Source organism: Canis lupus, chromosome 5 (assembly GCF_003254725.2).
Source record: "Canis lupus dingo isolate Sandy chromosome 5, ASM325472v2, whole genome shotgun sequence".
In the NCBI taxonomy this organism is placed as follows: Eukaryota; Metazoa; Chordata; class Mammalia; order Carnivora; family Canidae; genus Canis; species Canis lupus.
The window spans coordinates 21,465,729-21,493,329 of NC_064247.1; the positions used below are offsets into that span (position 1 = coordinate 21,465,729).

The 27,601-nt window shown below is 37.0% G+C and overlaps 1 protein-coding gene across 1 annotated transcript in view; it reads right to left on the reverse strand.

The window, feature by feature from the left end:
* Positions 1–27,601, reverse strand: part of SIK2 (salt inducible kinase 2) — a 126,294-nt gene that overhangs the window by 88,428 nt on the left and 10,265 nt on the right. Inside the window, exons 2-3 of the mRNA XM_025465571.3 lie at positions 19,569–19,685; positions 16,045–16,108 (exon numbers count right to left, since the gene is read on the reverse strand). Coding sequence (XP_025321356.1) covers positions 16,045–16,108; positions 19,569–19,685 — 181 coding nt within the window. The remainder of the gene's footprint in view (positions 1–16,044; positions 16,109–19,568; positions 19,686–27,601) is intronic.

Consider the following 27,601-nt stretch of genomic DNA (forward strand, 5'->3'; position numbering starts at 1 on the left):
AAGCATCTAAAGAAAGTAACATGAAACATATAACATCAAAACATACATGAACAGAAAAAAAAAATCAACTTGGAGGAAAAAAAGAGACTATATGGGGCCCCTGGTGGTTCAGTCAGTTGGGCATCTGCCTTTGGCTCAGGGCCTGGGATCGAGCCCCAAGTCAGGCTCCCTGCTCAGCCAGGAGTCTGCTTCTCCCTCTCCCTCTGCCCCTTCTCTCCCCTTCACTTATGCTCTCTCCCTCAAATAAAATCATTTTTATAAGAGACTATATAAAGAAATATAATGAAATTATTGTTGTTCTCAGAGAGCTAAGACATTGTAGAATCATCAAATAAAAAATGGTGTTATTTAAAAACAACAATGAAGGGACAAAATAAACTCACAGGTATTAAAAATATGATAGCAAAAGAAAAGCTGGAATAAAAAGTTCATGAAATCTCCCAGAAAGCAGAGCAAAATAAAAGACTTGGAAAAGAAGAGGAGGAATAAAGAAACAAACAGAGAGAGAGAAAGGAAGGGAGAGAAAAAGAAAATCAGGGGTAAAGACCAGGGTAGTTAATATCTGAATAACAGGCACATGAAAGAGAAGATAGAGAAAATTAGGGAAGGAAACTATCAGCTAAGTAATTCAAAGCAATTTCCTAGAACCAAAGGATATGAGTTTTTAGATTAAAAGGGCCCACCAATAATAGCCCAACACCATGAAGTCAGAACACTGGGGACAAAGAGAAGGTCTTACAAGCTCACAGAAAGAAAACAATAATTCACAACAAAGGATCAGGATTCTGATCACTTTAAGCCTTTCAAAAGCAATCCTGGAAGCTATAAAACAATGGAACAATGTCCTCATTATTCTGAAGGGAAATTATTTCCAACTTAAAATTCTATTCCAAGACAAACTATTAAGTATTATGGTAGCATGCTAGATCTTAAGACATAGAAGGTCTCGAAAATTTACTCCAATATATCCTTTTTTTTCCCCCAAGTTTCTGCTCAAATATGTATCAAGGAGGCTTTCTTTAATTGTCTTTGGAAAAGGAACTCCTCTTCACCCTATCCTGGCTTCCCTATCTTCCTCATGTCCTCAAAAACACAGACAGTACATTTGTTTTAATCTCCCGATCTGAAATACTCTCACTAAATATAAATTCCCAAAGGGCAAAGACTATATGTTTACTGACGTGGTCTGAGCACCTAGAACTGTATCTGATATAAAATGATCCTCAATAAACAATACATTGCTTTGATAGAAAAAAACTTTTTTTTAAACAAAAATAGACAATGGAGCCATAGCGTATTGAGGCTATTTGTTTATGAGGATAAAATGCAGGCATTTTCAGAATTACAAGGTCTCAGAGGTCTCACTCAAGGATCTCTTTCTGAAAACAGAGAATATTCCCCAAAAGCGAAAGACAAAGCCATTCCCGATGTGGACTATGGTTTTACCATTTTATTCTAAGTAGGGAATCTCTCTTACCACCTTAATTAGCAGATAAGATCTACCTCTGGTTGGTTCTCTCCTTTCACAAACAAAGAAGTAGCTTTCTCTGAATTAATTTGATCTTATTGAAATTCCTTAATAGAATGACTCACTTAATAGAAATTCATCCTAAAAGAAACAGAAAACACAGACTGCCAAAAGCCTCACATTAATAGAATTCAGCTGGGTATGGTTATGGCCAGGATCAGAATAGCTGATGCTTCTCTCTCTTCCATCTCTGTAGCCTAGCTGCAGCTGCCAGACATGGGAGAAGCTCGCTGCTCACAGCACAGAATGGCAGCTTTGAACCATAACTAAAGGCAGGCTGCCAGTAATCAGCAGGAGATAGCTGAAATTAAAATAGAAGTTAACAGGAAAACTGGACCGCTTTTCAGAAACTTGTCTATTCAATTAAGGCCTGTTATGCTTCTATTTCCAAACATAAGAAGCCTAAAAACAATTTATTTAATCATCTCTGACAAATTCATTTCATTCATCAAATGTTCAGAAACTAAACTTCGTTTGCTAAGATTTACAAATATCAGCTTTGTAGACCTGGACAATCAGCTGTGAACTTTTCTAGTGCAGTGGCCGAGTCACTCCATTTTTTCTTATAAATTCCCAGCATCATTCACAGCATCAAGCACACAGTACTCAATATACCCATAAACCCTCTCATTTTCAGAAGACAATGAGGTTCAGAAATGCTATATGGCTCGCTTAGGATATTTATACTAGAAGTTAGATCTAGGACTAACAAACAGACCTTATTCTGGAATTTTAATGTCTGACCCAATTTAAACAGAGAGGAGGGGGAGAGGAATGACAACTTTCTGAATCATGAATCATGCTGGCTCTTTCACATAGTTACTGGTTTCCCTTAAATGTCAGCTAGAAAGATTTACAAATAATCAATTAGATCTGACCTCTTTAAAGGTAACTACATTACATATGTCTAATAAATATTCAAAAGGACAGATCCTAAATTTTATATCCAAGAACAGTCTCATTTTTACTGCATGATTCAATTTTTGCATACCACCTCTGAAGAACACACCAATTTAATCTTTCTACGTTGACATCTACCATCCTCACACATGTGAAAACAACATTCACCTGTACACCCACACAGTAGATTGTGTTCACCTAGTGAAGCTCCTAAAACAGGTGACCAGGATGTGGCTGGAAAGGCAAGTGGGGCCGTATCACCATCCTGATTCTGTACTCACTTTTGAGTTTATATTAAGACACTGGGGAGCCACAGAAATATTTCAAGCAGAAAACTACAAGGATTAAATCTGCAATTTAGAGAGATCATTCTGACAGCCACATGGAAGATGGGTTAAGAGAAAGACAAATCTTGAGACAAAGATATGAGGCTGCTGAAATGATGAGAAATAATGAGAAATTATCCAACTAAAGCCATGATAGGATGGCAGAAGTGATGGCCGAGTGAAGGAGCACTGCCACTGGGATGTGGGCTAATAATTGTAAAACTTAAGAGTGATGCTGGTGTTATCAAGTGGGTAAAACCTTCAAAGCTTATTTAAACTCCTAAAGAAAGGCAAATGAATAACTTTTCTAACATGACCTTCGTGCTGTCAAGATAGTCATCAAAGGCTGCAAAAATTGTCCCTCAGGTTCTCTGAGTAGCCAAGTGTCTAAAGGTATTCTGCCTAAAACAAAGCCCCTTTTCAATTCCCCCGGCCAGCATCCTAATAGGTTACCACTGAAAGGGAAAGACAGGAAATGAATCAATAAACCTCAGGCACATGCTTGGCCTGGAAAGACATAGCAAGCATATCAAGGAGCAGAAATCTGAAAACAAAGGCCCTGGGTAATTTAATTACCAGACCGGAATCTGCTGACTACCGGTTTAATTGTTTGAACAGTGCCCAAATGTCTGACGAGGTGACCACCCTAGGATTTTTGCACCATTTACTGCATGTGACCACACAAATATGCGAAATACTCCTAAAGACTGTAGGAATCTTGAATAACCTTCCTTAATTACACCTGTGATTCCAAAGGACAATTTTTAAAGGGTCAAAATCTTTTTATAAATAATCCATGGCTCTTTTTGGCAAATTCAATGACCATTATATACGCCATGCTGTCAGGTGAAGAAAACAGCATCCTTCAGAGATGAGCACCAACTGCTACATATGAATTGGATAACAAAATTACTCAGATTAAATTTATATGCCCTTATTTACCATTACACTCTGAAAAAGTTATTTTAGAGAGGTGTGGGAGTTGGAAGAAAGAATGTAACTACAGGGTGGTAACTATCAGTAAGTACTCAAAAATTGCTCAGTACACTAGAGGAAGCCAATTTTCTCCCTTGATTCAGTTAGTATTTCCTCATTCAAGTTTATCTCCTGAAGAGTAAGCCAACAGAAAACTCCTTTCAAAAACTGAACAAAGAAGTCCCCCTGAATGCTTAACCTAGCAGTATTTTTGTGTTGGCTTCACCGAGTAAACCAGGTATATATGGCCAAAGTAGACTATTACATTCAACATTCATTCAATGAGTGTTTATAAAATGCTGTATGTGGTGTTAAATTCTCAGCAGCTTATAAACTAGTAGAGATAAAAAGATACACAGGAAGACTTTAAACCATAATGAAACACGGTATGTAGATAAATTCTAAGATGAGTTGTACAGGAAAAAGAACTATAATGGTATCATAAAAGAAAATCAATGTAGACGAGAGTAATCGAGAAAGGCTTCACTGAAGAAATGGAGCATCAGCTAGGCCTTGAATAAAAAGCAAGACTTGAATATGTAAAGACCAAAGCGCTTTCCAGGGCTCTAGATCAACAGGAGCACAGATCTGGAAATTTACACATTTCTATTTGGAGAACCAATATGGAAATCAGCCTAGTTATGGGTTTATGGTTATTAGATTTGGTAAGACGTCCACTGGCCAGTTTCCAAATTACTGAAGACCGGCTCAAATGCTTCCAATTTTCATGAAAGATAAAAGAGAATAGTCATTTTCACTAAAGTAGACAAAAGCATTACATGTTTTGCCTGGTTTTTGAGTTTTAATGACTACTAAATTTGATGGTATGTATCATAGTTCAATTCAATTAACTGAGACATGCTTAAGGGGATAAAGGGAGGGCAGAGAATCCTTCAAGCAGAAGAAAACAGTAATGTGTAAAGTCAGTAGGAGAGAAGAGGCTGAAGTTCAAGAATGTCAAGAAGACACATAAGCACAGTGGAGTTGTTAAAAGCTCAGGCTCGGAAGTCAGATTTCAGCTTCAAGCTTTGGTTATGCCACTCACTTACTTGCTCTGTGACTTAGGGAAACTGCTTAACTCCGTTTCCTCTACTGTAAAATGGAGATATTAGTAAGTCCCTATCTTATAAGGCTTTTCAGAGGACAAAATGACTATAGTATGTGTACAGAACTTAGCACAATGTCTAGCACATCTAAGTGTTTAAGAAATGATCATCTTTATTGTTTTTAAAGCCCGGGTATGTTAAGTGTAATCATGCTTGTTGGCCTTGATAAGAATCCTGGACTTTAATCCAAAAACAATGGAAGCCCCTGAAAGTTTTAACAGTTTCAATTGAATTTTTGTTGTAAATAGATGGGTGACATCGTATCTTTTATAAGAAACCCTAAAGGAAAAATTTACTGTAGAATTTACTACCAAGAAAAGTTTTGCTTTGAGGAATAGATATCCTTCTCTTAGACAAAACTCTGTAAATGACTGTCTCTCTTTTTCACCCTGAGAGCCAGAATGCTTACAGCCAAATCTGAAGTTCTTAGGCCCTACTGCCTGCATATCTGTTTCCTTCTCTCACCTCCCATGAGTATTTTCTACTCTTGCATACGTTTTGATTCAGCTCTTTATTCTTACTTACATTTTAGAATTAATGTTTTTGTATTATTCTCCTTTAAAGCTATTTCAACTGTTCATTGAATGAGGTACAATCTAATTAACCAAATAAAGGGCATAAATGCCATAACCTCATCATGCATGAATCATGCACTGTAAATGCAGTCCCAGCATGCTACCTCTATCATTCTTTGGTGTAAACCTCGTCAGATGGAGCAAGAAAACCAGATGGCACAGGAAACCTCTCTCTATGCAAAGCAACAGCAGATGAGGAGAGTGCAAAGACCTAAGGCCTTTCCTGAATTAGCAGGGCACAGTTAGGGCAACCAGTGCCAGGAGCAGAAGAGAACTGGAAAGTGGCAAGCTGCTGGGAAGTTATGTACTGGCTCAAGGTTAGAGGTTTGGTTTTTGTATATGAACATTTTTTTCCCCCGAAAGAACATCACAGTCTTTATAACCTGCAGTTGCTCCACTGTCTTATTTTCTCAGCTCACACGGCCTCTTTGTTGCTTCACTTATCTCCCTCCTGAACTTGGATCTCCTGGAGCCATTTCAACTCTGACCTCTCTGGCCATAGCAGCTACTACACACACTTGACCTTCTATCCTTCCAGTACTCAACCTGAGTCATTCTTATTGTCCTACTTTCTCTCCTCCTGAGACAGAAAGCACTGATGACTGTGAGTCTACCATGAACTCCCTCACTGCTAATTACTGATGCTTTTATTCATCCCTTGACTATCATATGAGCACCACCAGCTGCTCTAAACCTTTCCCCGCACTACAGTGTCTAATGTACTGCTCTTTCCCTGATGTCTCATCTGCTACATTACATAATGAATTAAATCTACATTAACAAACTCATCCTGCTTCTATTTTACCCCAAAGCTCTATCCTCAGCCATGTCCTCAGCACCAGCTCTAATTCTCACTGGGACCACACTTACGCATCATGTTCTCAGAGAAGGAGGAATTCCTCTCTTCTAAGTTAACCATTCCCTCTGTGCTTTTGATCCCGTTATCTCATCTAACCAGGGACCTTGTTTCACCAATCATCCTCCTTTTCTTTGCAGCTTCCTCAAACACCAAAAACATCACCACAAACAAAACCTTGACACAATACTGAATTCTACAGACCCTAATTATCCCTCAATTTTTTCCTTCTCTCTTTCCTCAAAAATAATTTTATCGTATATCTTTCTTACTGTCCTAACTATCCATAGGTTTATTCTTGAAATCTGGCTTTATCTCTCCATTTACTTGAAAAGTACTCTCTTCAAAGTCAGTGGTGATCTACTGATGACCAAATACACACCTCCATGACTCCAAGCTCTCTCTCCTTTGTCTAATCAGGACAGCAACTGTCCTTACTCCCCAAGATTCTACTCCACCAATTCCACTTCTCCACTTCTAAAGCAAGCATAATCAAAACTCACTTTTAAGCCTTCTTTTCTCTGATATCTCATCACTAATTACAACCTCACTCATCACTTCTATGTGGATAATTCTAAATTCTATACTTCTACTAATAAACTTTTCTTTTACAGAAAAGAATTTACTGAGGTTTAATTTAGCTATAATAAAATGCAAATCCTTAGGTGGTTACTTAGATGAGATCTGATAATTGTATACTCTTTACAACCACCACTCAAAATAATTCTAAACATTTCCCATCACCCAAGATAGTTCTCTCTTGCCACCAGTCAATTCTCTCCCTCCCCAGAAAGATTGAAAAGAGACTTTCCAACTTCTATTACCATGTATTTGTGTTGCCTCTTCTAGAACTTCCTGTAAACAGAATCACAGAGTATATACTCTTTTGTGTCTAGCCTCTTTCACTGGGCATAATGTGTGTAAGATTTGTTCACATTTTTGCATGTCTAAGTACTTCATTCCTTTCTACTGCTGTTGTCTTCCCATCTATTGCTATACCACAGTTTGTTTGGGATACATTCTCCTATTGATGGACCTTTGGGTTGTTCCCGATTGTGAAAAAGTTGCTGTGAACATTCAATGTACAAGTTGTTTCATGGACATTTGTTTTCTTTCCTTGTGTAAATACCTAGACACTGAATTTCTGGGTAATAGGCAGATGTCCATTTAACTTGGTAAGAAACTGAGAAACAGTTCTCTCAAATGGCTATACACCATATTACACTCCTACCAGCAATGTGTAAGAATACTAGCTCATATCCTCATTAGCATTTAGTATTATCAGCCTCTTAAATCTCAACCATTCTAGTTAATAATGTAATGTTATCTCATTGTAGTTTTTAATTTACATTTCTCTGATGACTAATAATGTTGAACAATTTTCATGTGTTTATTTGGCCACATATGTTTCTTCTTTTGTGAAGTGCCTAATTCCTGTCTTTTGCCCATTGTTAAACTGAGTGGTAGGTTTTTTTATTTTTATTTTTTTTATTTTTTTAGTTGCTGAATTTAAATTCTTTTTTGAATGGTGTCTGCATTCATATCTTCAACTGCCAACAGGTCATATCAAACTAAATGTCCTGCTGTTATCTCCAATACCACATTTAAAATCTAATTTGTACTTTTCTAGTTGAGAACCAGACCCTCTATAGCTGTCAACCACATCACAAATAGTCTTTAATCATGTTTGCTTTAAATTCTAACTCTGGTGGTTTTCCTCTTGACAGTCAATAAGACCTTTTGAGAGGTAGTAGAGTAAATTATTAACAAACAGGCTCTAGAATTGCAGGGTTCAAATTCAGGCTCTGTCACTTATTGGTTGTGTGACTTTGGACAAATTACTGAATCTTTCAGTGCCTAATTTCTAAGGTTTCTGAAAAGTTTAATAAATCATATAAAGTACTTTGAGTAGTACCCAACAAAAAGGGAGTGCTCAATAAATATTACTTGTTATTTTTAGAACTAGAAATGACTTTTGCTTAAAATCTTTTCGACTCCAACAAATGACATCTTAATCTAGGCATTTAGCCTCTTACCTTTGGACAATTAAAACAGTCTATTAAATGGCCTCTTTTCTTCTCTAATTCAGACTACATATCCCTGCTGGATTTATCTTCCTAAAAAAGTCCTTACGCACATTACCATGTTTTGGTTCTCAGATGCTTATTCTAAGAAATAATCTGAACCCTTCATCCAAACACTCTTGGTCTCTCACAACTGGTCTTTATACAGCTCTGTTAGACATCTCTTACATATGAGACTAGGGAAAGAATTCAAGAGTATTCAAAAGATTATGCCTAAAATGGAAAAGCGAGCAGCAGCATTTTACCATTTTATTTAGCGAAAAGGAGGTAAATCTAATCAGTTAAGAGAAGTGAAAGTGGTTGCCTCTAAGGAAGGGAAATGGGGTTGGGGAGGATGGGAAATTGATCTTGTTTCTAACAAACCTTGCAGAATTATTTCTTACATTGGTACATTTTTAACTTTCTTAAAAATAAAAACTTGGAAGAGAAAAATACAGACCAAAAGAACAAACAAACAAACAAAACAAGGAACAAAGAAAGAAGCAAACTTGATTACTAAGTGGATAGCATAATGTGCAGTTTGGCTGTCCATACCTAAGGATAATCCATAGACGTATGGAAGGAATAGTTGGGCACATGCATTTATTTAGTGGAGCTACCCTATTTGCAGATGGAAGAATTTGGATTTTATCCAAAAAACAATGAGAGATGAAGGTTACTGAACACAGTAGTAATGTAATAAAAATAATATCTGGGTAAGATTAAACAGGAATTATTTCAGAAATGTATTTGATTGGAAAAGAAACAGGGAGTGGTAAAACATGCGATCTTCATAACTGAGACATAAGGTGATGAAAGCCTAGATCAGGGTGATGACTGTGGAAACAGAAGGATTTAATTTCAAGTCACTTTTTCAAGAACACAGAGTATGCTTTGCTGGCCAACTAAATATGAAACTAAGGTATTAAAAAAAAAAAGGAATACAACACCCTCCAAAACAAAGTAGGCACTAAAGGAGTATTTGTAAAGTGTGATAAAGAAGAATTCCAAAGTTAGAAACATAAAAGGTAAATTTTAATGCATAGTTCTTAACACATAGTTTATACTGTTTATGTGATTTTTTTTCATCTAAGCCTCCAATTGACTTAAAAGATTTTTGACTCAATTCACTTAAAATCTTATACATATTTTTCACTACTTGATTAATGTTACGGATGGCATTTTTTCACTTCTGTTTTATTTCCTCATGGGCTTCATGTCATAAACTGGCTGGCTAGTAGACTGTTCTTGCTTGTACCTATCTGAATCTACAGTTTACTCTGTATTCCGTATTCACCCTATTTTATATTAAAAAAATAAACTACATACATTTAAAAATCCCAAAATTATATTTCAATTTCTATAACGCAATGTGATCCAAACTCTTAATATCAAAAGTCTTGGCAAGAAAGAAAATTTAGAATATTCCATTTTCACAGAAATGACATCTCACAAGTAATAGCCATCTCTCTCAAATAAATAAATGAAATTTAAAAAAAAACAAACTATAGCTTCAAGCCTTAAAAATATTCCAGTGGGTAAAGACTTAACCTCTTGACCCCACTGTTCTTCTCAACTACTTCCCCATTTCTAGTCTCCCTTTTTGCAGTAGAAATCCTTGTAAGAGTGGTATATTCTGCGCTCTCCGTTTTTCTTCTCTTATTTGCTGTTAAAACTCTTCTCTGTAGCTTTTGACCCACTCACTCCACCAAAACTGTTCTTACCAACTGCCAAATACAATGGTAAACCTTCATTCTTCATCTTTCTTGATCTATCCATTTGATACAGATGTTCATTCACACCACCCTCTTAAGAACGTTTTTTTTTTTTTTAAAGATTTTATTTATTTATTCATGAGAGAAACAGAGATAGAGAGGCAGAGACACAGGCAGAGGGAGAAACAGGCTCCCTGCGGGGAGCCCCATGTGGGCTCGATCCCAGGACCCTGAGATCACGACCCGAGCCAAAGGCAGACACCCAACCACTGAGCCACCCAGGTGCCCAATACCATCCTCCTAAGAACATGTGCCTCACTTGGTTACCAGGACATTGCATTCTGTGGTCTCCTTTGTTGGCTCCTATTTTCCCAAACTTTTAATGTCACAAACTTTTGCTCAATCACATGATCCTGAGATCACCTGAGCCAAAATCAAGAGTCTGATGCTTAACCAACTGAGCCAAGGCACCCTCTATTCATTCATTCCTTCTTCTTCTTCTTCTTCTTTTTAAGATGTTATTTATTTACTCATGAGAGACACATACAGAGAGAGACAGAGAGAGAGAGAGAGAGAGGCAGAAACACAGGCAGAGGGAGAAGTAGGCTCCATGCAGGGAGCCTGATGTGGGACTTGATCCAGGGTCTCCAGGATCAGGCCCTGGGCTAAACCGCTGACCCACCTGGGCTACCCTCCATTCTTCTTTCAAGGCATATTGTCAGTCTGATCACATAGCACTATGTGCACTGCTACTACTCTGCTGAGCCATCATCATCTCTTACTAGGACTATTGCAACAGCCTCCTACCTGATTTCTCTGTTTCTACCCTCCCTCACTACAATCTATTTTCAACACAGTAGCCAGAGTGGTGGTTTTAAAATGTCAAATTAGATTTAGATGTGACATTCTTCTTTGCTCAAACCCCTCTTATAGTTCTTATTTTATTCAAAGTAAGAGCTAAAGTCCTTACAATGGCCTACAAAGCTCCCAAATCTGCCCTGCTTCTGCTTGCCATTTGCCTTTCTGACCTCATCTCCTACTCTTCTTCCTCCCTCCTTACTCTTGCTGCCTCTTTCCAGCTATACTGGCTTCCCTGCTCTTCCTTGAACATACCAAGCACAGTACTCCTTCAGAACCTCTGGATTTACTCTTCCCTCTCCTGGATGATCCTTTCTTCCATAACTATCTGACTGTGCTTTCCAGTCTTTGCTCAAATGTCAGTCCGGCCTTCCCTGACTGCTCTATTTAACATTGCAATTACTTCCCTACTCCCCAATCACCCCCTTTCTTGTTCTACTATGTCCATAACACTTATCACCATCTAATATACTATATAATTTACTTATTTTTTATGGTGTCTATCCCCACACCAGAATGTAAGGTTTGTAACAGGGATTTTTGTCTGTTTTCTTCATTGTGGTAGTCCTAACCATATAAACAGTATGTAACACATAACTGGTTTTCAATAAAGATTTCTTGAGAAACTGATTAAACTGAATGAATAAGCAAATATAAGAAAGAACAGGAAACAGAGAAAAAGGGTAAGAACAGAAGACAGAAAAAAGGATGAAGGAAAAGAAAGAAGAAAAGGAGAGATACCTGCCACAAGTGATGCAACAAGTAACATGGTAAGCTAGATTTGTTTGGCTTCAAAGCCCATACGGTTCTGATTGTAGCATCAGTTAAAAAGCTTCTAAATAAATATCTTAAGAATTTAAATAAGTTTAATAAGCAGTAGCATGAAAAAGAAAAATTGTAAGTAAAAAAGGCAAGATACCTTTCCTGAAACACAATTAGAAAATGATTAAATAGAACTATTTAGGGCAGCCCTGGTGACTCAGTAGTTTAGCGCCGCCTTCCGCCCAGGGCATGATCCTGGAGTCCCGGGATCGAGTCCCAGGTCAGGCTCCCTGCATGGAGCCTGCTTCTCCCTCTGCCTGTGTCTCTGCCTCTCTCTCTCTGTCTCTCATGAATAAATAAAATCTTTTTTTTTTTTTTACATATCTATTTGCCCTTTATCTGAAGGTATGAACAGTTCTTTTTTTATAATAAATTTATTTTTTATTGGTGTTCAATTTGCCAACATACAGAATAACACCCAGTGCTCATCACATCAAGTGCCCCCCTCAGTGCCTGTCACCCATTCACTCCCAACCCCCGCCCTCCTCCCCTTCCACCACCCCTAGTTCGTTTCCCAGTTAGGAGTCTTTATGTTTTGTCTCCCTTTCTGATACTGAATAAATAAAATCTTAAAAAAAAAAAAAACTATTTAGAATTCAACTTTAAATAATACATTTCTCAAAACTACAGAAGTATACATAATTCTTTCTTTTATAATAGCTAAACTTGGGCAGCCCAGGTGGCTCAGCGGTTTAGTGCCACCTTCAGTCCAGGGCGTGATCCTGGAGACCCGGGATCAAATCCCACATCGGGCTCCCTGCATGGAGCCTGCTTCTCCTTCTGCCTGTGTCTCTGCCTCTCTCTCTCTCTCTCATGAATAAAATCTTTAAAAAAAATAGCTAAAATTAAAGATAATTTTGATAGGATTGGAAACTTCTTTCAACCAAGATACAGTAACAGCGAGTGGACTTACCCGCCCAAAACAACCCCCACAACAAATAAAAGACAAAAATATATGACACTGGTTTATAGCACACTGAACATGAGGCAAAGAAGAGTCATCCCTGACAGGCAGGAAAGAAATGAAGTAAGACTCATGAATACCCTCAACTAATGCCTTGAGAGAGAGGATGTAGGCCATAGGATAGGAAAAGGAGACACAGGCAGAGCCCAGCAGAGTCCCCGGGTTAAGGAGACAGAACTGAGAGTCTAAGGAGAACAAGCTGAATAAAGATAACAAAACAGAGCGTACCAAAGGAGAGAGGTGAGAACTGCAAAGCTCTGATATGTGAAGGTCCCCCTTGAGCATCCAGGAGAGTACTGGCACATATGTGAGAAAACCACTCAAGGCTAGAAAAAGAATCATCTATGAGGATTAAAAAAAAAAAAAAATAGTGCCTGGTACCAGGAACACTGTCTGTTTCTACTGACCAGGCTAAAAAAGCTCCAAAATCACAGGGCATTGGGTAGAGTACTCCAAAGTGGGAAATAATAATACCTAGACTGAGCACTACTCCAATCATAAAAGGAAGACTCAAAAGATATAAACTGCTTCCAAGTAACTCAACTGTGTCCCACATCAAAGGTCAGGAGAAGGTATAGGAATACAAAAATATGTGGCAACCAGTAAGGTAAAACTGACAATGTCTGACATCCACTCAAAGACTACCAGGCATGTGAATAAGCAGGAAAATCTGACCAAAACTGGGGAAAAATATGAATGGTTTAAAACTGATTCAGCACTGATAGAGATACCAGAATTAGGGGATGTGGACATTACAAGTTATTAAAACTGTATTCCAGATGTTTAAAAAGCTAACTAAAGACATAGTAGATAGGGACACCTGGGTGGCTCAGTGGTTGAGCATCTGCCCTTGGTTCAGGGCATTATCCTGGGGTCCCGGGATGGAGTTCCGCATTGGGCTCCCCTCGAGGAGCCTGCTTCTCCCTCTGCCTATGTCTTTGCCTCTATCTCTCATGAATAAATAAATTCTTAAAAAAAAAAGACATAGTAGTTATAAAAAAAGAAAGAAAAAGGCCCTAATCAAGTTTACAGAGCAGAAAATTGCAACATCTGAGACGAGGAATTAATGGCAAATGGATTGAGATTAATGGCAAACTAGACATTGCAGAAGAAAAGATGCTAGGACTTGAAGACCTACAAACATCAACTATCCAAAAGGAAATACAGGAAGACAAAGGAGTATTTTTAAATGGTAAAAGACATCAGTGAGCTGTAGAACAATTTCAATCAGCCTAATATATGTGTAATCAGAGTCTCTAAAGATGAGAAATGGGTGGGCCAGAAAAACTGGTTGAGAAACTAATGGCTGAGAGTTTTCTGGAATTGATGGAAGCTATATATTCACAGGTCCAGGAAGCTCAAAGAACAGAATCATGAAGAAAACCATACATATCATAGCGAAATCATTGAAACCAGTAGTAAACAAAAAACTATAAAAGCAGCCACGATATCAAGCCACATTACATACAGAGGAATAAAGAAAAAGAGGACAGCAGACTTTTTTTTCAGAAACAATGCAAATGGGAATACAGGAAGCAACATCTTTAAAGTACTGAAAGAGGAAAAAAAAAAACCCAAATTAGAATTATATACCCAGTATAAATATCTTTCAAAAACAAAGATTTTAGACACACAAAAGCTGAAAGATTTCATCACCAACAGACCTGCATTACAAGAAATGCCAAAGAAAATCCTTCAGACAGAAGGAAAATGACACCAGATGAAGGTATGTATCTATACAAAGAAACGAAAATGAAAATGTGCATCTATATATAGGGATACAGCAATAATTTCACTAATAAATATGTAAGATTTTAAAAAATACTGCAATATCTTTAAAACATAATTGACTTTTTAATAAAAAATATTTTTTATTTATTTATGATAGTCATACAGAGAGAGAGAGAGAGGCAGAGACACAGGCAGAGGGAGAAGCAGGCTCCATGCATCGGGAGCCCGACGTGGGATTCGATCCCGGGTCTCCAGGATCATGCCCTGGGCCAAAGGCAGGCGCCAAACCGCTGCGCCACCCAGGGATCCCATAATTGACTTTTTAAACAAAAGCAACAACACTGTATTTTGTATTTTATAAAATAAGCATAAGTAAAATGTCTGACAAGAACATAAAAGCCAGGAGCTGCAAAATAATGGCATATTAAGACTCATGCTATATGTAAAGTGATGAATAATTACCTGAAGGTAGACTGTAAGTCAAGACTTGGACATGAATGTTCAGAGCAATTCATGTGTAATGGCCAAAATCCAAAACCAACCCAAATATTCATAGGAACAAATGAATGGATAACCTGGGGTATATTCATACAGTAGAAAGCTATTTACAATAAAACTACTTAGCAATGAAAAGAAATGGTATATTGATACAACAAAATGGATAAATCTTAAAACAATTATACTGAAAAATGCCATGCAAAAAAAAAGAGTATATGCTGTATGACCACATTTATAAAACTCTACAAGACACAAACTCATCTATAGCAACAGAAATCAGAGCAGTAGTTGCTTGGAGGTGAGGTGGGGCAAGATAGACAAAGGATATTTTGGGAATTATGGATATCTTGACCGTGGTGATGGTTTCTTTCACGTGTGTGTGCATGCGAAAGTGAATTAAGTTGTACACATTAAATAAAAGAAATTTATTATATATGAATAATTACTCACTAAGGCTATTTAAAAACCATTTTGGATTTAAATGTGCAGGTTAAAAACCAAAAGTGGTTAGACTACCTAAGTGTTCTGGCTCTGTAAGAATAAAAATATGTGAAAACTAGAACAAAATATTTGTAATTTTTTTAAGGGTTAGAATGGATCATAGAAACCAATTAATCAAAACCCTTCCTTATTAGGGATGAAGGAATCAAGTCCCAGAAAGGTATAATGACTTGCCCAGGGTCTCACAGCTATAGTCAGTATAATCAGTAGCTTACTAAAATGTATGAGCCAAAACAGAAGGGACTGGATTATTTCAGTCACCATTACGTCCCCTAAACCTACAACAATGCCTGGGACATAGCTGGAACTCAGTATTTGTCAACTGATTTTTCCCCTGGAAGGAAAGGTAAAAAATGAGGATAAAAGGAAAGAAAGTCCCCCTTGCAATAGCAGATGACAGAATTAAGCAATAGCTTTAATACCATAAACATCATGAACACAAGAGAATAAATTATATTCCACAGCTTTGTTTTACTGAATATTTTATTATATTGTAATGCTTAAAAATTTCTAGTTCATGTTGCCAACTCTTAAACAAGCAGGAAAGTCAATAGGAAATATTCCATTCATGAAGATTAGTGACATTTTCAAATTAAAAACAAATTTAAAGAATAGTAAATACTTACCAAAAATTTCTCCATTTTTGGCATATTCTGTCACAAGGTACAACATATTTTTGGTCTCCATTACCTATTGATAAATAATTCCACATTAGTCTGACAGGAAAGGATTGCAGTTCTATTATATTGCAGCTCAACATTCTATGGAGTTATTACATAAAACTAATAAAAGTATCAAATTTATGAATAATTCATAAGGTGGCAAAGTTTACAAGACAATAACTTTCTGCTAACACTTTTGTGAGAAATCTAGATCCTCACTTTTCCAAGTATGGTCCATGGACCAGCAACAACAGCAGCACTGCTCTGGCATCTGTTAGAAATGGAGAATCTCAGGCCCCTCCCCAGACCTGTTGACACAAAATTTCCATTTTAACAAATGGAAGATCAACTTTTTACCACCTTCTTATGGACTTTTCTAGCCCTTTGCTATATGGTAGACTGATTAAGAATAATAAAATAGAGCTCAATTTATCTAGCCTGTAGTCTAGATAATCTGGCACAATAGTATATTCCTCCTATTCTGTTGTAATATTATTACAAAGTACTGTTATTTTAAAAACATTGTTCAAAAGCTTCTTCCTAACTCCACTGCTGTACAGTTTTATTCAAATTAGTTTTTCTATGTTTAGAAAGGAAGCATGTCAGTGTCACAAACTTCGTATTTCAAACTATACTGAATCAAAAGGAAATTAATTTATAAGCTCAAAATGAGTGAATTTTAGATTCTTTGTAACATTATCTTTTTATGTACTGGCACATGCTAAGAATGAAAATTTAACTGCTGTCTACTGAAAAGGTGGAAATTAATTTTGCTTTAACATGAAGGTTTAAGACTATTCCCAATCAGGCCAGAAAACTAAGAGCTACCAACAACTGGAGTCTGAATAAGCTAAATAGTCAATTTAACTGCTTATTTAGCTCTAATAAAGATGGAATTATATGAATTACCGTAGTTTTAACCTCAGTTTGGCTTATAGTTCATCAGACTTCTAAGGATTTGGATTAGTTCCTTATAACTATCCTCTTTAGGAATTAAAAAAAAAAAGCTTAAAAGGAGAAATACTCTGATATAAATATGACCAAAGAAGTCTGTAGTTTTAGAACTCAGGAACTGTTTTGAGTGGCACACCATGGTCTCTTATTCTAATGGTAATATTAATGGTCTCCAATGGTTTCTACACCTTTTTTTTTTTAAGATTTATTTATTTATGATAGACATAGAGAGAGAGGCAGAGACACAGGAGGAGGGAGAAGCAGCTCCACTCCGGGAGCCCGACATGGGACTTGATCCCGGGACTCCAGAATCACGCTCTGGGCCAAAGGCAGGCACCAAACCACCAAGCCACCCAGGGATTCCCTGGTTTCTACACCTTTTTTTTTTTTTTTATGATAGTCACAGAGAGAGAGAGAGGCAGAGACACAGGCAGAAGGAGAAGCAGGCTCCATGCACCGGGAGCCCGACGTGGGATTTGATCCTGGGTCTCCAGGATCGCGCCCTGGGCCAAAGGCAGGCGCCAAACCGCTGCGCCACCCAGGGATCCCTCTACACCTTTTTAATTGCAAGTCTCTATTAGTAACAAGTTGTTTAGCTAAACATGTATCACATATACATGTATGTGTATATACAAACACATATGCATATGTTTATATGAATATGAGCAGAGACACAAATTACATACTTGTGCCACTGTATAAACACATTATGTACATTATAGAATGCACACAAGAAGATAAATACAAAAAATAAGCGTAGGGTTCTAATATTTGCTTCTTATGCCCAAGGGACACTTGTGCTAACCCACGTGAGTGCACAGAATGGCGTGCCAGTATTAGCTCTGTGTGAGGAAAAAAAAAGCCCTGACCTGTAAGTAGCTCTCTATGGTGTAAATACTCCCACCAAGGCTGATTTTGAGCTGAATCGAAGAACATCTACAAATCTACCAATTAGTTCTTACAAGCTAGCACAGGCTGAGTCCAGCATACCACTGGGTGCATGCCTCACGCTATGGAGATCCAAGTCCTGGGCTAGCATACTATAACATTTTAGTTTAAAAATAGTTTTCCAATAGGGACATCTGGATGGCTCAGTTGGTTAAGCACTGGACTCTTGATTTTGGCTCTGGTCATGACCTCAGGGTTGTGAGATCAAGAAGCCGGTTATAGGCTTGGTACTGAGCATGGAGGCTGCTTAAGATTCTCTCTCTTCCCCTTCTCTTTCTCTCTCTTGCCTCCCCCCCCCCTAAAAAAATAGTTTTCCAGTATAAAAATTCTAATTAGTGAATAGAAGTGTTTAAAAAATGTTTTGTATTACATATCATTCCTCAACATGAATTACTCTTTAAGAATCAGAGATGTTCCTTTTTTTTTTTAAGGTTTATTAATTTATTTTACGGAAAGAGAGAGAGCATGTGCAGATGGGGGGTGGGGGGCAAAGGGAGGGGGGGAGAGAGAAAGAGAATGAATCCCAAGCAGACTCTGTGCTGAGCATGGAGCCAGCCATGAGGCTGGATCCCACAACCCTCAATACCAAGACCAGAGATGAAACCAAGAGTCACTTAGCCAACTGTGACACCCAGGAACCCCAGAGAAGATCTTCCTTTAAAAAAAAAAAACACAGCTCACACTTGAGATGGGTACAATTTATTTTACAAAAATTGTATCTCAATAATTTATTAAAAAATGATTTTTTAAAAAATGACTCCTTTACTTTATCTGACAAAATAATCCAAACAAGATAAGATTTGGCTCTAAGTATTATAAAATATGCCACTAAGTAATATACTATTTTAACCTTTGTATTTCATAAAACATAAACAGTGTATTTTTTTAAATAAGCAAAACTGCCATATCCGCATTAATGGCATCACCACCAAAAGCCAACAGGGTTGAGCATCATCAATGCACAATTACAAACTTTTTTATTTTTATTTTTATTTTTTTAAGATTTTTTTTTTTTTTTTAATTTTTATTTATTTATGATAGTCACACAGAGAGAGCGAGAGAGGCAGAGACACAGGCAGAGGGAGAAACAGGCTCCATGCACCGGGAGCCCGATGTGGGATTCGATCCCGGGTCTCCAGGATCGCGCCCTGGGCCAAAGGCAGGCGCTAAACCGCTGCGCCACCCAGGGATCCCGATTTTTTTAAGATTTATTTATTTATTCATGATAGACAGAGAGAGGCAGAGACAGAAACAGGCTCAATGCCGGGAGCCCGACGCGGGAATTGATCACTGGACTCCAGGATCGCGCCCTGGGCCAAAGGCAGGCGCTAAACCGCTGAGCCACCCAGGGATCCCCAATTACAAACTTTTTAAATTAAATAACTTAGTCTGAGACAACTTAAAATTAAGCTACTAGTTTTTTATTTCCTAATTTTTTACTTATAGAAAATGTGTGTGCTCAGCTTAATAAAAACCATTAATTATTCTTTTTTTATTGACTAAGAAAACTAACACAAAAGAGAAAAATAAAGCAAATGAGGAAACAGGTAGTGAGAAGCATGGAGTGGAATAAGGTTACATCTTACCTGATAAAGTTTGATGATGTGTGGGTGGTCTAACATTTTCATTATTTGTACTTCTCGGTAGATTTTCTCAAGGTTCACTGCATCCAGCTGAGATTTATCAATTATTTTTATCGCCACCTGTGTCCCAGACACAAATAAATATAATTATTATGATGGTTAACATTTTCCAGTTAAGAATCTTTTGTATATAGGGCACCTGATACTTTGCCTGTAAGTTCCTAAGACAACAAAAATACTTCTATTTTTTTAATTTTTATTATTTATTCATTCATGAGAGAGAGAGAGAGAGAGAGAGAGAGGCAGAGATGTAGGCAGAGGGAGAAGCAGGCTCCATGCAGGGAGACTGACGTTGGACTCGATCCCTGGTCTCTAGGATCAGGCCCTGAGCTGAAGGCGGCGCTAAACCGCTGAGCCAACCGGGCTGCCCCCCAAAATACTTTTTTTAAAAAAATTTTTATTTATGATAGTCACAGAGAGAGAGAGAGAGAAAGAGAGAGAGAGAGAGAGGCAGAGACATAGGCAGAGGGAGAAGCAGGCTTCATGCACTGGGAGCCCGATGTGGGATTCGATCCCGGGTCTCCAGGATCGCGCCCTGGGCCAAAGGCAGGCGCCAAACCGCTGCGCCACCCGGGGATCCCAATACTTTTAATTCAATGCTCATTCATTCAACAAGTACTTCTTAAACATCTATCACATGTGAGGCACTGTGGTGATTTTGTTTAGGAGTATCTTCAGTGTGCTATAGAGAATAACCCTGCAGAGTTACTTTAATAAAACATATTTCTCTTTTAGTATAACTGTAATGTTTTACCCCACTTATAAAATGAATAAAAGCTCAGCAGTGCCAACCAGTTATCTTCCTGCTGCAAAGTACCTGTAAACAAATGATCAGTCAAGTAGAAAGCAGTTTCTGCTGTACTGAAATATAGCTTTTCTAGAAAAGCAAGTGATAGATTCCAAAGAATCTAGACATAGCTTTTGGCAGGGGGTGAGGGGAGGGGGGGAGAGTTAAATATAAAGTATTAAAATCAATTTATATGAAAAATAGGGGATCCCTGGGTGGCGCAGCGGTTTGGCGCCTGCCTTTGGCCCGGGGCGCGATCCTGGAGACCCGGGATCGAATCCCACGTCGGGCTCCCGGTGCATGGAGCCTGCTTCTCCCTCTGCCTGTGTCTCTGCCTCTCTCTCTCTCTGTGACTATCATAAATAAATAAAAAAAATTAAAAAAAAAACAACAAAAAGAAAAATAGCAAGTGGATTAAATTTAAGTTTTTATTTGAGAGAGAGTGAGAGAGTGCATGCACACGAATGGGGGTGGGGAGGGGCAAAGGGAGAGGGAAAAGCAGGAACCCAAAGTGGGGCTCAAACCCAGGGCCCCCCCATCATAACCTGAGCCACGCAGGTGCCCCTAAACTTTGTTTTAAAAATCAAAGTGCAAAAACTCATCTGTTAATAATTTGGTAATTTGTGACTGGGTGACGGGCACTGAGGGGGGCACTTGGCGGGATGAGCACTGGGTGTTATGCTATATGTTGGCAAATTGAACTCCAATAAAAAAAATTTAAAAATATATATGTATAAAATTTAGTAATTACTCTAGCTTCTGACTTCCATAAAAGAATCTGATTTAAAAATGTGGCCTCTTCCTATAGTAACTAGATAGGAACCCAAACCACTCCAAGGTTAATAACTTGAAGGGACTGCATTTGAAGGTGAATAACCAGGTAGTCAGGGATCAAGAATCATGTACCTTTTTCTATGCAATCAAAAAAGAAATAATTGGGATCCCTGGGTGGCGCAGCGGTTTAGCGCCTGCCTTTGGCCCAGGGCGCGATCCTGGAGACCCGGGATCGAATCCCACATCAGGCTCCCGGTGCATGGAGCCTGCTTCTCCCTCTGCCTGTGTCTCTGCCTCTCTCTCTCTCTGTGTGACTATCATAAATAAATAAATAAATAAATAAATAAATAAATAAATAAATAAATAAATAAATAAATAAATAATTTTTTAGAAATTGTAGCTATTTGGTTAGGAAATAAGCCATTCTGATTTAAGTAAAATTTTCAGATCATTGGGAACCACTCAAACTTGATTATAACAATTTCTGAAGAAACTCTAAAATGTACTTCACATTCTACCAAAAAGGATTACAAACATAATAAAAATTATCTCTACACAAAAAATGAGTTATCAATTATTGCATATGCTATAATAGTTCAATACTCCTAAAAGGTATCCAAGGCTACAGGACTCAGCTTATCAATTCACTTAATTCCTTCAGACTCCTGTTTATACATTTAGTTTTTTTCTTCTTTCCTATGGCTGCTTTGTCCTTTGTTGTTACCTCTTAAAGCTCTACTGTAAGGTTTATTTCTTACCAATCTCTATTTCAGCTTATTTTCTTATTTGAATTAACTGTAACCCAGACAAGAACTCAAGATTCCCAGGAGAAATAAGATTACTAAACACAATGCATGAAATTAAATTTATTGTCTAAGAAGAAAGGGGGTAAGTCCTTCTCTAGACAGTAAAATACATAGGTTTTGTGATATTTTCACTACATTTGATGGTATTTAATTCCATAATCAAAATATTCTAGAAAGTAAAAGGTGCTAAACTTTGCTAGATAAGGAGACTGATCAATATTGTACTTGATATTAAGGACATTACTGGACTACCTCAGCATTTATTTAAATTTAAATAGATTTAAAGCACCCCCCCCAATTTTATGATACAATATTATCAATTACTTTAGGTAAAAGCTGCCAGACAAAAGATACGTGTATATTTTAACTTCCCCAATATTCCATAGGAAGGTAATATGGAATTTCACAAACATGCTTATTTTGAAGAAAATATCTTGCCCTCCAATTGCTGGAGCATGTCTAGATATCTCATCACTAACAAAAAAACTTTTATAATGAAATGGGTCAGAACCAGCTAATAAATAGAAAAAGAGTATCTTGGTTATCATATCTTTAACATTATAATGTTACAAAGAAAAAACTTAGACCCTCGATTCCAATTTTTTTTTTAAAGATTTTATTTATTTATTCATCAGAGACTGATTGAGAGAGAGAGAGAGGCAGAGCCACAGGCAGAGGAAGAAGCAGGTTCCACGCAGGGAGCTTGATGTGGGACTCGATCCCAGGTCTCCAGGATCACGCCCTGGCATGAAGGCGGGCACTAAACCTCTAAGCCACCCCCTCAATTCCAATTAAAGCAAGGTATACCAAAACTCCATACTCTTTTGAAACCTTGGCCTCAAACAATAAAAAACTGAAAAATACATAAATTATCTAAATAAGCCTTAATAATAAGCCATAAATCTCATTATTTAAATTTTCTCAACCAAAAAAATCTGAAATGACAAAATCTAATTCTTCTATTTTATCTTCTAAATGTACAGACCACAAGTTCATATACTTGTCTCTTTACCCTGCTATCCCTTGCTTATAAGGATTATGAAAGAGTAAAGCACACTAAAGAAAAAGCAGAGCATGTGTTAATGTGTTCCTTTTTTAAATTTTTATTTATTTATGATAGTCACACAGAGAGAGAGAGAGAGAGAGAGGCAGAGACATAGGCAGAGGGAGAAGCAGGCTCCATGCACCGGGAGCCCGACGTGGGATTCGATCCCGGGTCTCCAGGATCGCGCCCTGGGCCAAAGGCAGGCGCTAAACCGCTGCACCACCCAGGGATCCCTAATATGTTCTTTTTAATAGGACTTTTATTACTGTGGTGTATCACACTGATTTGCAGATGCTGAACCATCCTGGCAGCCCAGGAATAAATCCCACTTGGTTGTGGTGAATAATCCTTATAATGTTCTGTTGGGTTCTATTAGCTAGTGTCTTGGTGAGAATTTTTGCATCCATGTTCATTCAAAATGCCATCAACATTTTTCACAGAGCTGGAACCAAAAATCTTAAAATTTTTATGAACCGTAAGAGAACCCAAACAGCCAAAGTAATGTTGAAAAAGAAAACCAAAGCTGGAGGCATCGCAATTTCATATTTTAAGCTGTATTACAAAGCTGTAGTCATTAAGACAGTATGGTACTGGCACAAAAAAACAGACACACAGATCAATGGAGCAGAACAGAGAATCTAGCAATGGACCCTTGCCTCTACAGTCAACTAATCTTTGACAAAGCAGGAAAGAATATCCAACGGGAAAAAGACGGTCTCTTCAACAAATGGTGTTGGGAAAACTAGACAGCCACATACAGAAGAATTAAACTGGACCACCTTCTTACACCATACACACAAATAAATTCAAAATGGATGAAAGACCTAAATGTGAGACAGGAATCCATCAAAATCTAAAGAACTCAGGCAGCAACCTCTTCGACCTCAGCCACAGCAACTCCTTGCTAAACACATCTCCAAATGCAAGAGAAACAAAAGCAAAAATGAACTACTGAGACTTCATCAAGATTAAAAGCTTCTGCACAGCAAAGGAAACATTCAACAAAACTAACAGGCAACCTACAGAATGGGAGAAGATATTTGCAAGTGTCTTGAAAGATAGAGGGCTAGTATCCAAGATCTATAAAGAACCTATTAAACTCAACACCTAAAGAACAAAAAATTCAGTCAAGAAATGGGCAGAAGATACGAAGAGACATTTATCCAAAGATGACAAATGGCCAACAGACACATGAAAAAATGCTCCACATCACTTGGCATTAGGGAAATACAAATCAAAACAACGAGATACCACCCTTGCACCAGTCAGAAGCAAAGATGTGGACAAAGAGGAACCCTCTGACACTGCTGGTGGGAATCTCAATCTCAGAACCCTGAGATCATGACCTGAACTGATCTTAAAGAGGCAGACACTTAACCGAGTTCCCCAGGCACCTCAAAATTGAGTATTCAACCTCAAAAATTCAAAAATATGTTGAATTAAAAACAATAAAATACCTAATAATGTCATTTAAGTTATATTAAGAAATATCATTTCCACTGATATTCACAAAGATTAAAAGGTAAACATCCTTGTGAGGTAAGGTTCAACAAGATGGCCACTTTTATACACTGCTGGTATGACAATAAAACAGGTTATAATTTTTCTGAAATGTAATTTGGCAATTTCTACCAAGAACCTTAAAAATCATCCATCCTGGGATGCCTGGCTGGCTTAGTCAGTAGAACATGTGACTCTTGATCTCGGGGTTGTGAGTTTGAACTCCACACTGGGTGCAGAGATTACTTAAAAATAAAAATCTCCAAAAAAATTAGGTTAAAACAAAAAGTTATCCATCCTGAGGGAGTTTGGGAAGATGGTAGAGTAGAAGGATCCTGAGCTTACCTTGTTCCATTTATATACCAAGATAACAGCCACATTAGTGCAACTAACTCTGAAAACAACCCAAAGACCAGCAGAAAAATCAATCAAATTCACAAAATAAAACGATGTAAAGAAGACCATGACATACATAAATTTTGTGTGCATGGAGGGTAAAGGGTAAAAATTTAGTGCTTCTAGAATGGGTTCAAACTTAAGTAACCATCAACTTACTATAGACTGCTATATGCAGGAGATGTTATATATGAATCTAATGGTAACCATAAATCAAAAACCTATAATGGGTACACAAGAAATAAGTAGAAAGGAATCCAAGCATAATATTAAAAAAAACTATAGGGAAGACAAGAAGAAAGGAAAAAAGAATAAAAACAATCGTAAAACAAGTAACAAAGGGCAGTAAGTACCTACCTATTGATAATTACTTTAAATGTAAACAGACTATTACTCCAATCAAAAGACACAGAGTGACTGAAAAGGATAAAAAAGCAAGACCCATCTATATGCTGCTTACAAGAGACTCCCTTCAGACTTAGAAACACATCAGATTGAAAATGGAGTGATGGAAAAAACATTTAATATGCAAATGGAAGCAAAAAGATAGATAGGGTAGCAATACTTATATTGGACAAAACAGACTTTACAATACAGATTAACAAGAGACAAAGAAGGTCACTACATAAAGAGAACAATCCAACAATAAGATACAACAGTAAATATTTATGCACCCAACATGATAGCAGCCAAATACATAAAGCAACCATTAACAAACACAAAGGAAGAAATCAATAGTAATACAATACTAAGAGATTTTCACACACACATCAATGGATAGATCATCCAAACAAAATCAACAAGGAACAGTGGCTTTAAATGACACTTTGGACCATATGGATCTAACAGATACATTCAGAACATTTCATCCCAAAACAGTGGAATACACATTCTTTTCAATTCCATATGGAACACTCTCCAGAAGAGATCACGTGTTAAGCCACAAAACAAGTCTCAACAAATTAAGAAAGACTGAAATCATACCATGCATCCTTTCTGACCACAGCAGTATGAAACTAGAAATCATATGCAAGAAAAAAATCTGGAAAGAACACAAATACATAGAAGCTAAATAACATGCTACTGAACAATAAGTGGGTCCAACAATACATCAAAGAGGAAATTAAAAAAAAATAGAGACAAATGAAAATAAAACAATGGTCCAAAATCTTTCAGATGCAGGAAAAACTATTTTAAAAGGAAAAATTATAGCAATACAGGCCTACAACAAGAAGCATGAAAAATCTCAAACAACCTGACCTTATACCTAAAGGAGCTAGAAAAAGAACAAATAAAGGCAGAGGCCACAAGCAAAATAGTAGTAGTAGTAATAATAATAATAATAATAGTAGTAGTAGTAAAGATTACAACATAAGTAAATGAAATAAAAAAAAAGTAAATGAAATAAAAACTATAAAAACAACAGAATAGATAAATGAAACTAGGAGCTGCTTCTTTGAAAATATCAACAAAACTGATAAACATTTAGCCAGGCTTAAAAAAAAAAAAAAGAGATGACTCAAATAAAATCAGAATTGAAGGAGGAGAAATAACTATAAAAAGTTTTATGCCCACAAATTAAATAACCTAGAAGAAATGGTTAAATTCCTAGAAACATATAATCTTCCAAAGCTGAATCAAGAAAAAGTAGAATATTTAACAGAGTGATTACTACTAATGCAATTCAATCAGTAACAAAACAAAAACAAAAGCCTCCCAACAAACAAAAGTCCAGGACCAGATGGTTTCACAGGCCAATTCTATCAAACATGTAGAGAGTTAATACCTATTCTTTCTCAAACTATTCCAAAAAATAGAATAGGAAGGAAAACTTCCAAATTCATTCACAGAGACCAGCATTACCCCGATACCAATATCAGATAAGGACACTACAAGACAAAACAAAACAAGCAAAACACCCTACAAAAACTACCAATATCTCTGCTAAGCATAGATATAAAATACTCGATATATGAGCAAACCAAATCAAACAATACATTAAAAAAATCATTCACCATGATCAAGTGGGATTTATTCTAGGGATGTAAAGGTGGTTCAACATTCACCAATCAACATGATATATTAACAAAAAAAATAGGTAAAACCATATGATCATTTCACTAATGTAGAAAAAGCATTGGTGAAGTACAACATCCATTCGTGATAAAAAAAAATAATCTCAACAAAATAGATTTAGAGGGAACTACTTCAACATAATAAAGGCCATATATGACAAACCCACCACTAATACCATACCCAATGGTGAAAAACTAGGAGCTCTTCTTCCAAGATCAGTAACAGGACAAGCATGTCCACTCTTACTACTTTTATTCAACATAGTACTAGAAATTCTAGCCACAGAAATAAAAGGCATCAAATTGGTAAGGAAGAAGTCAAACTTTACTATTTGCAGATGATATACGTTATAAAGAAAACTACAAAGACTTCACACACAAAATATATATATATATATATTAGAACTGATACATGAGTTCAGTAAAGTTACAGGATATGAAATTAATATACAGAAATCAATTGCATTTCTATACACTAATTAAAAAATAGCAGAAAGAGAAATTGGGAAAACAAACCCATTCACAACCATATCAAAAAGAACAGGGTACCTAGGAATAAATTTAACCATGGAGGTGAAAGATCTATACTCCAA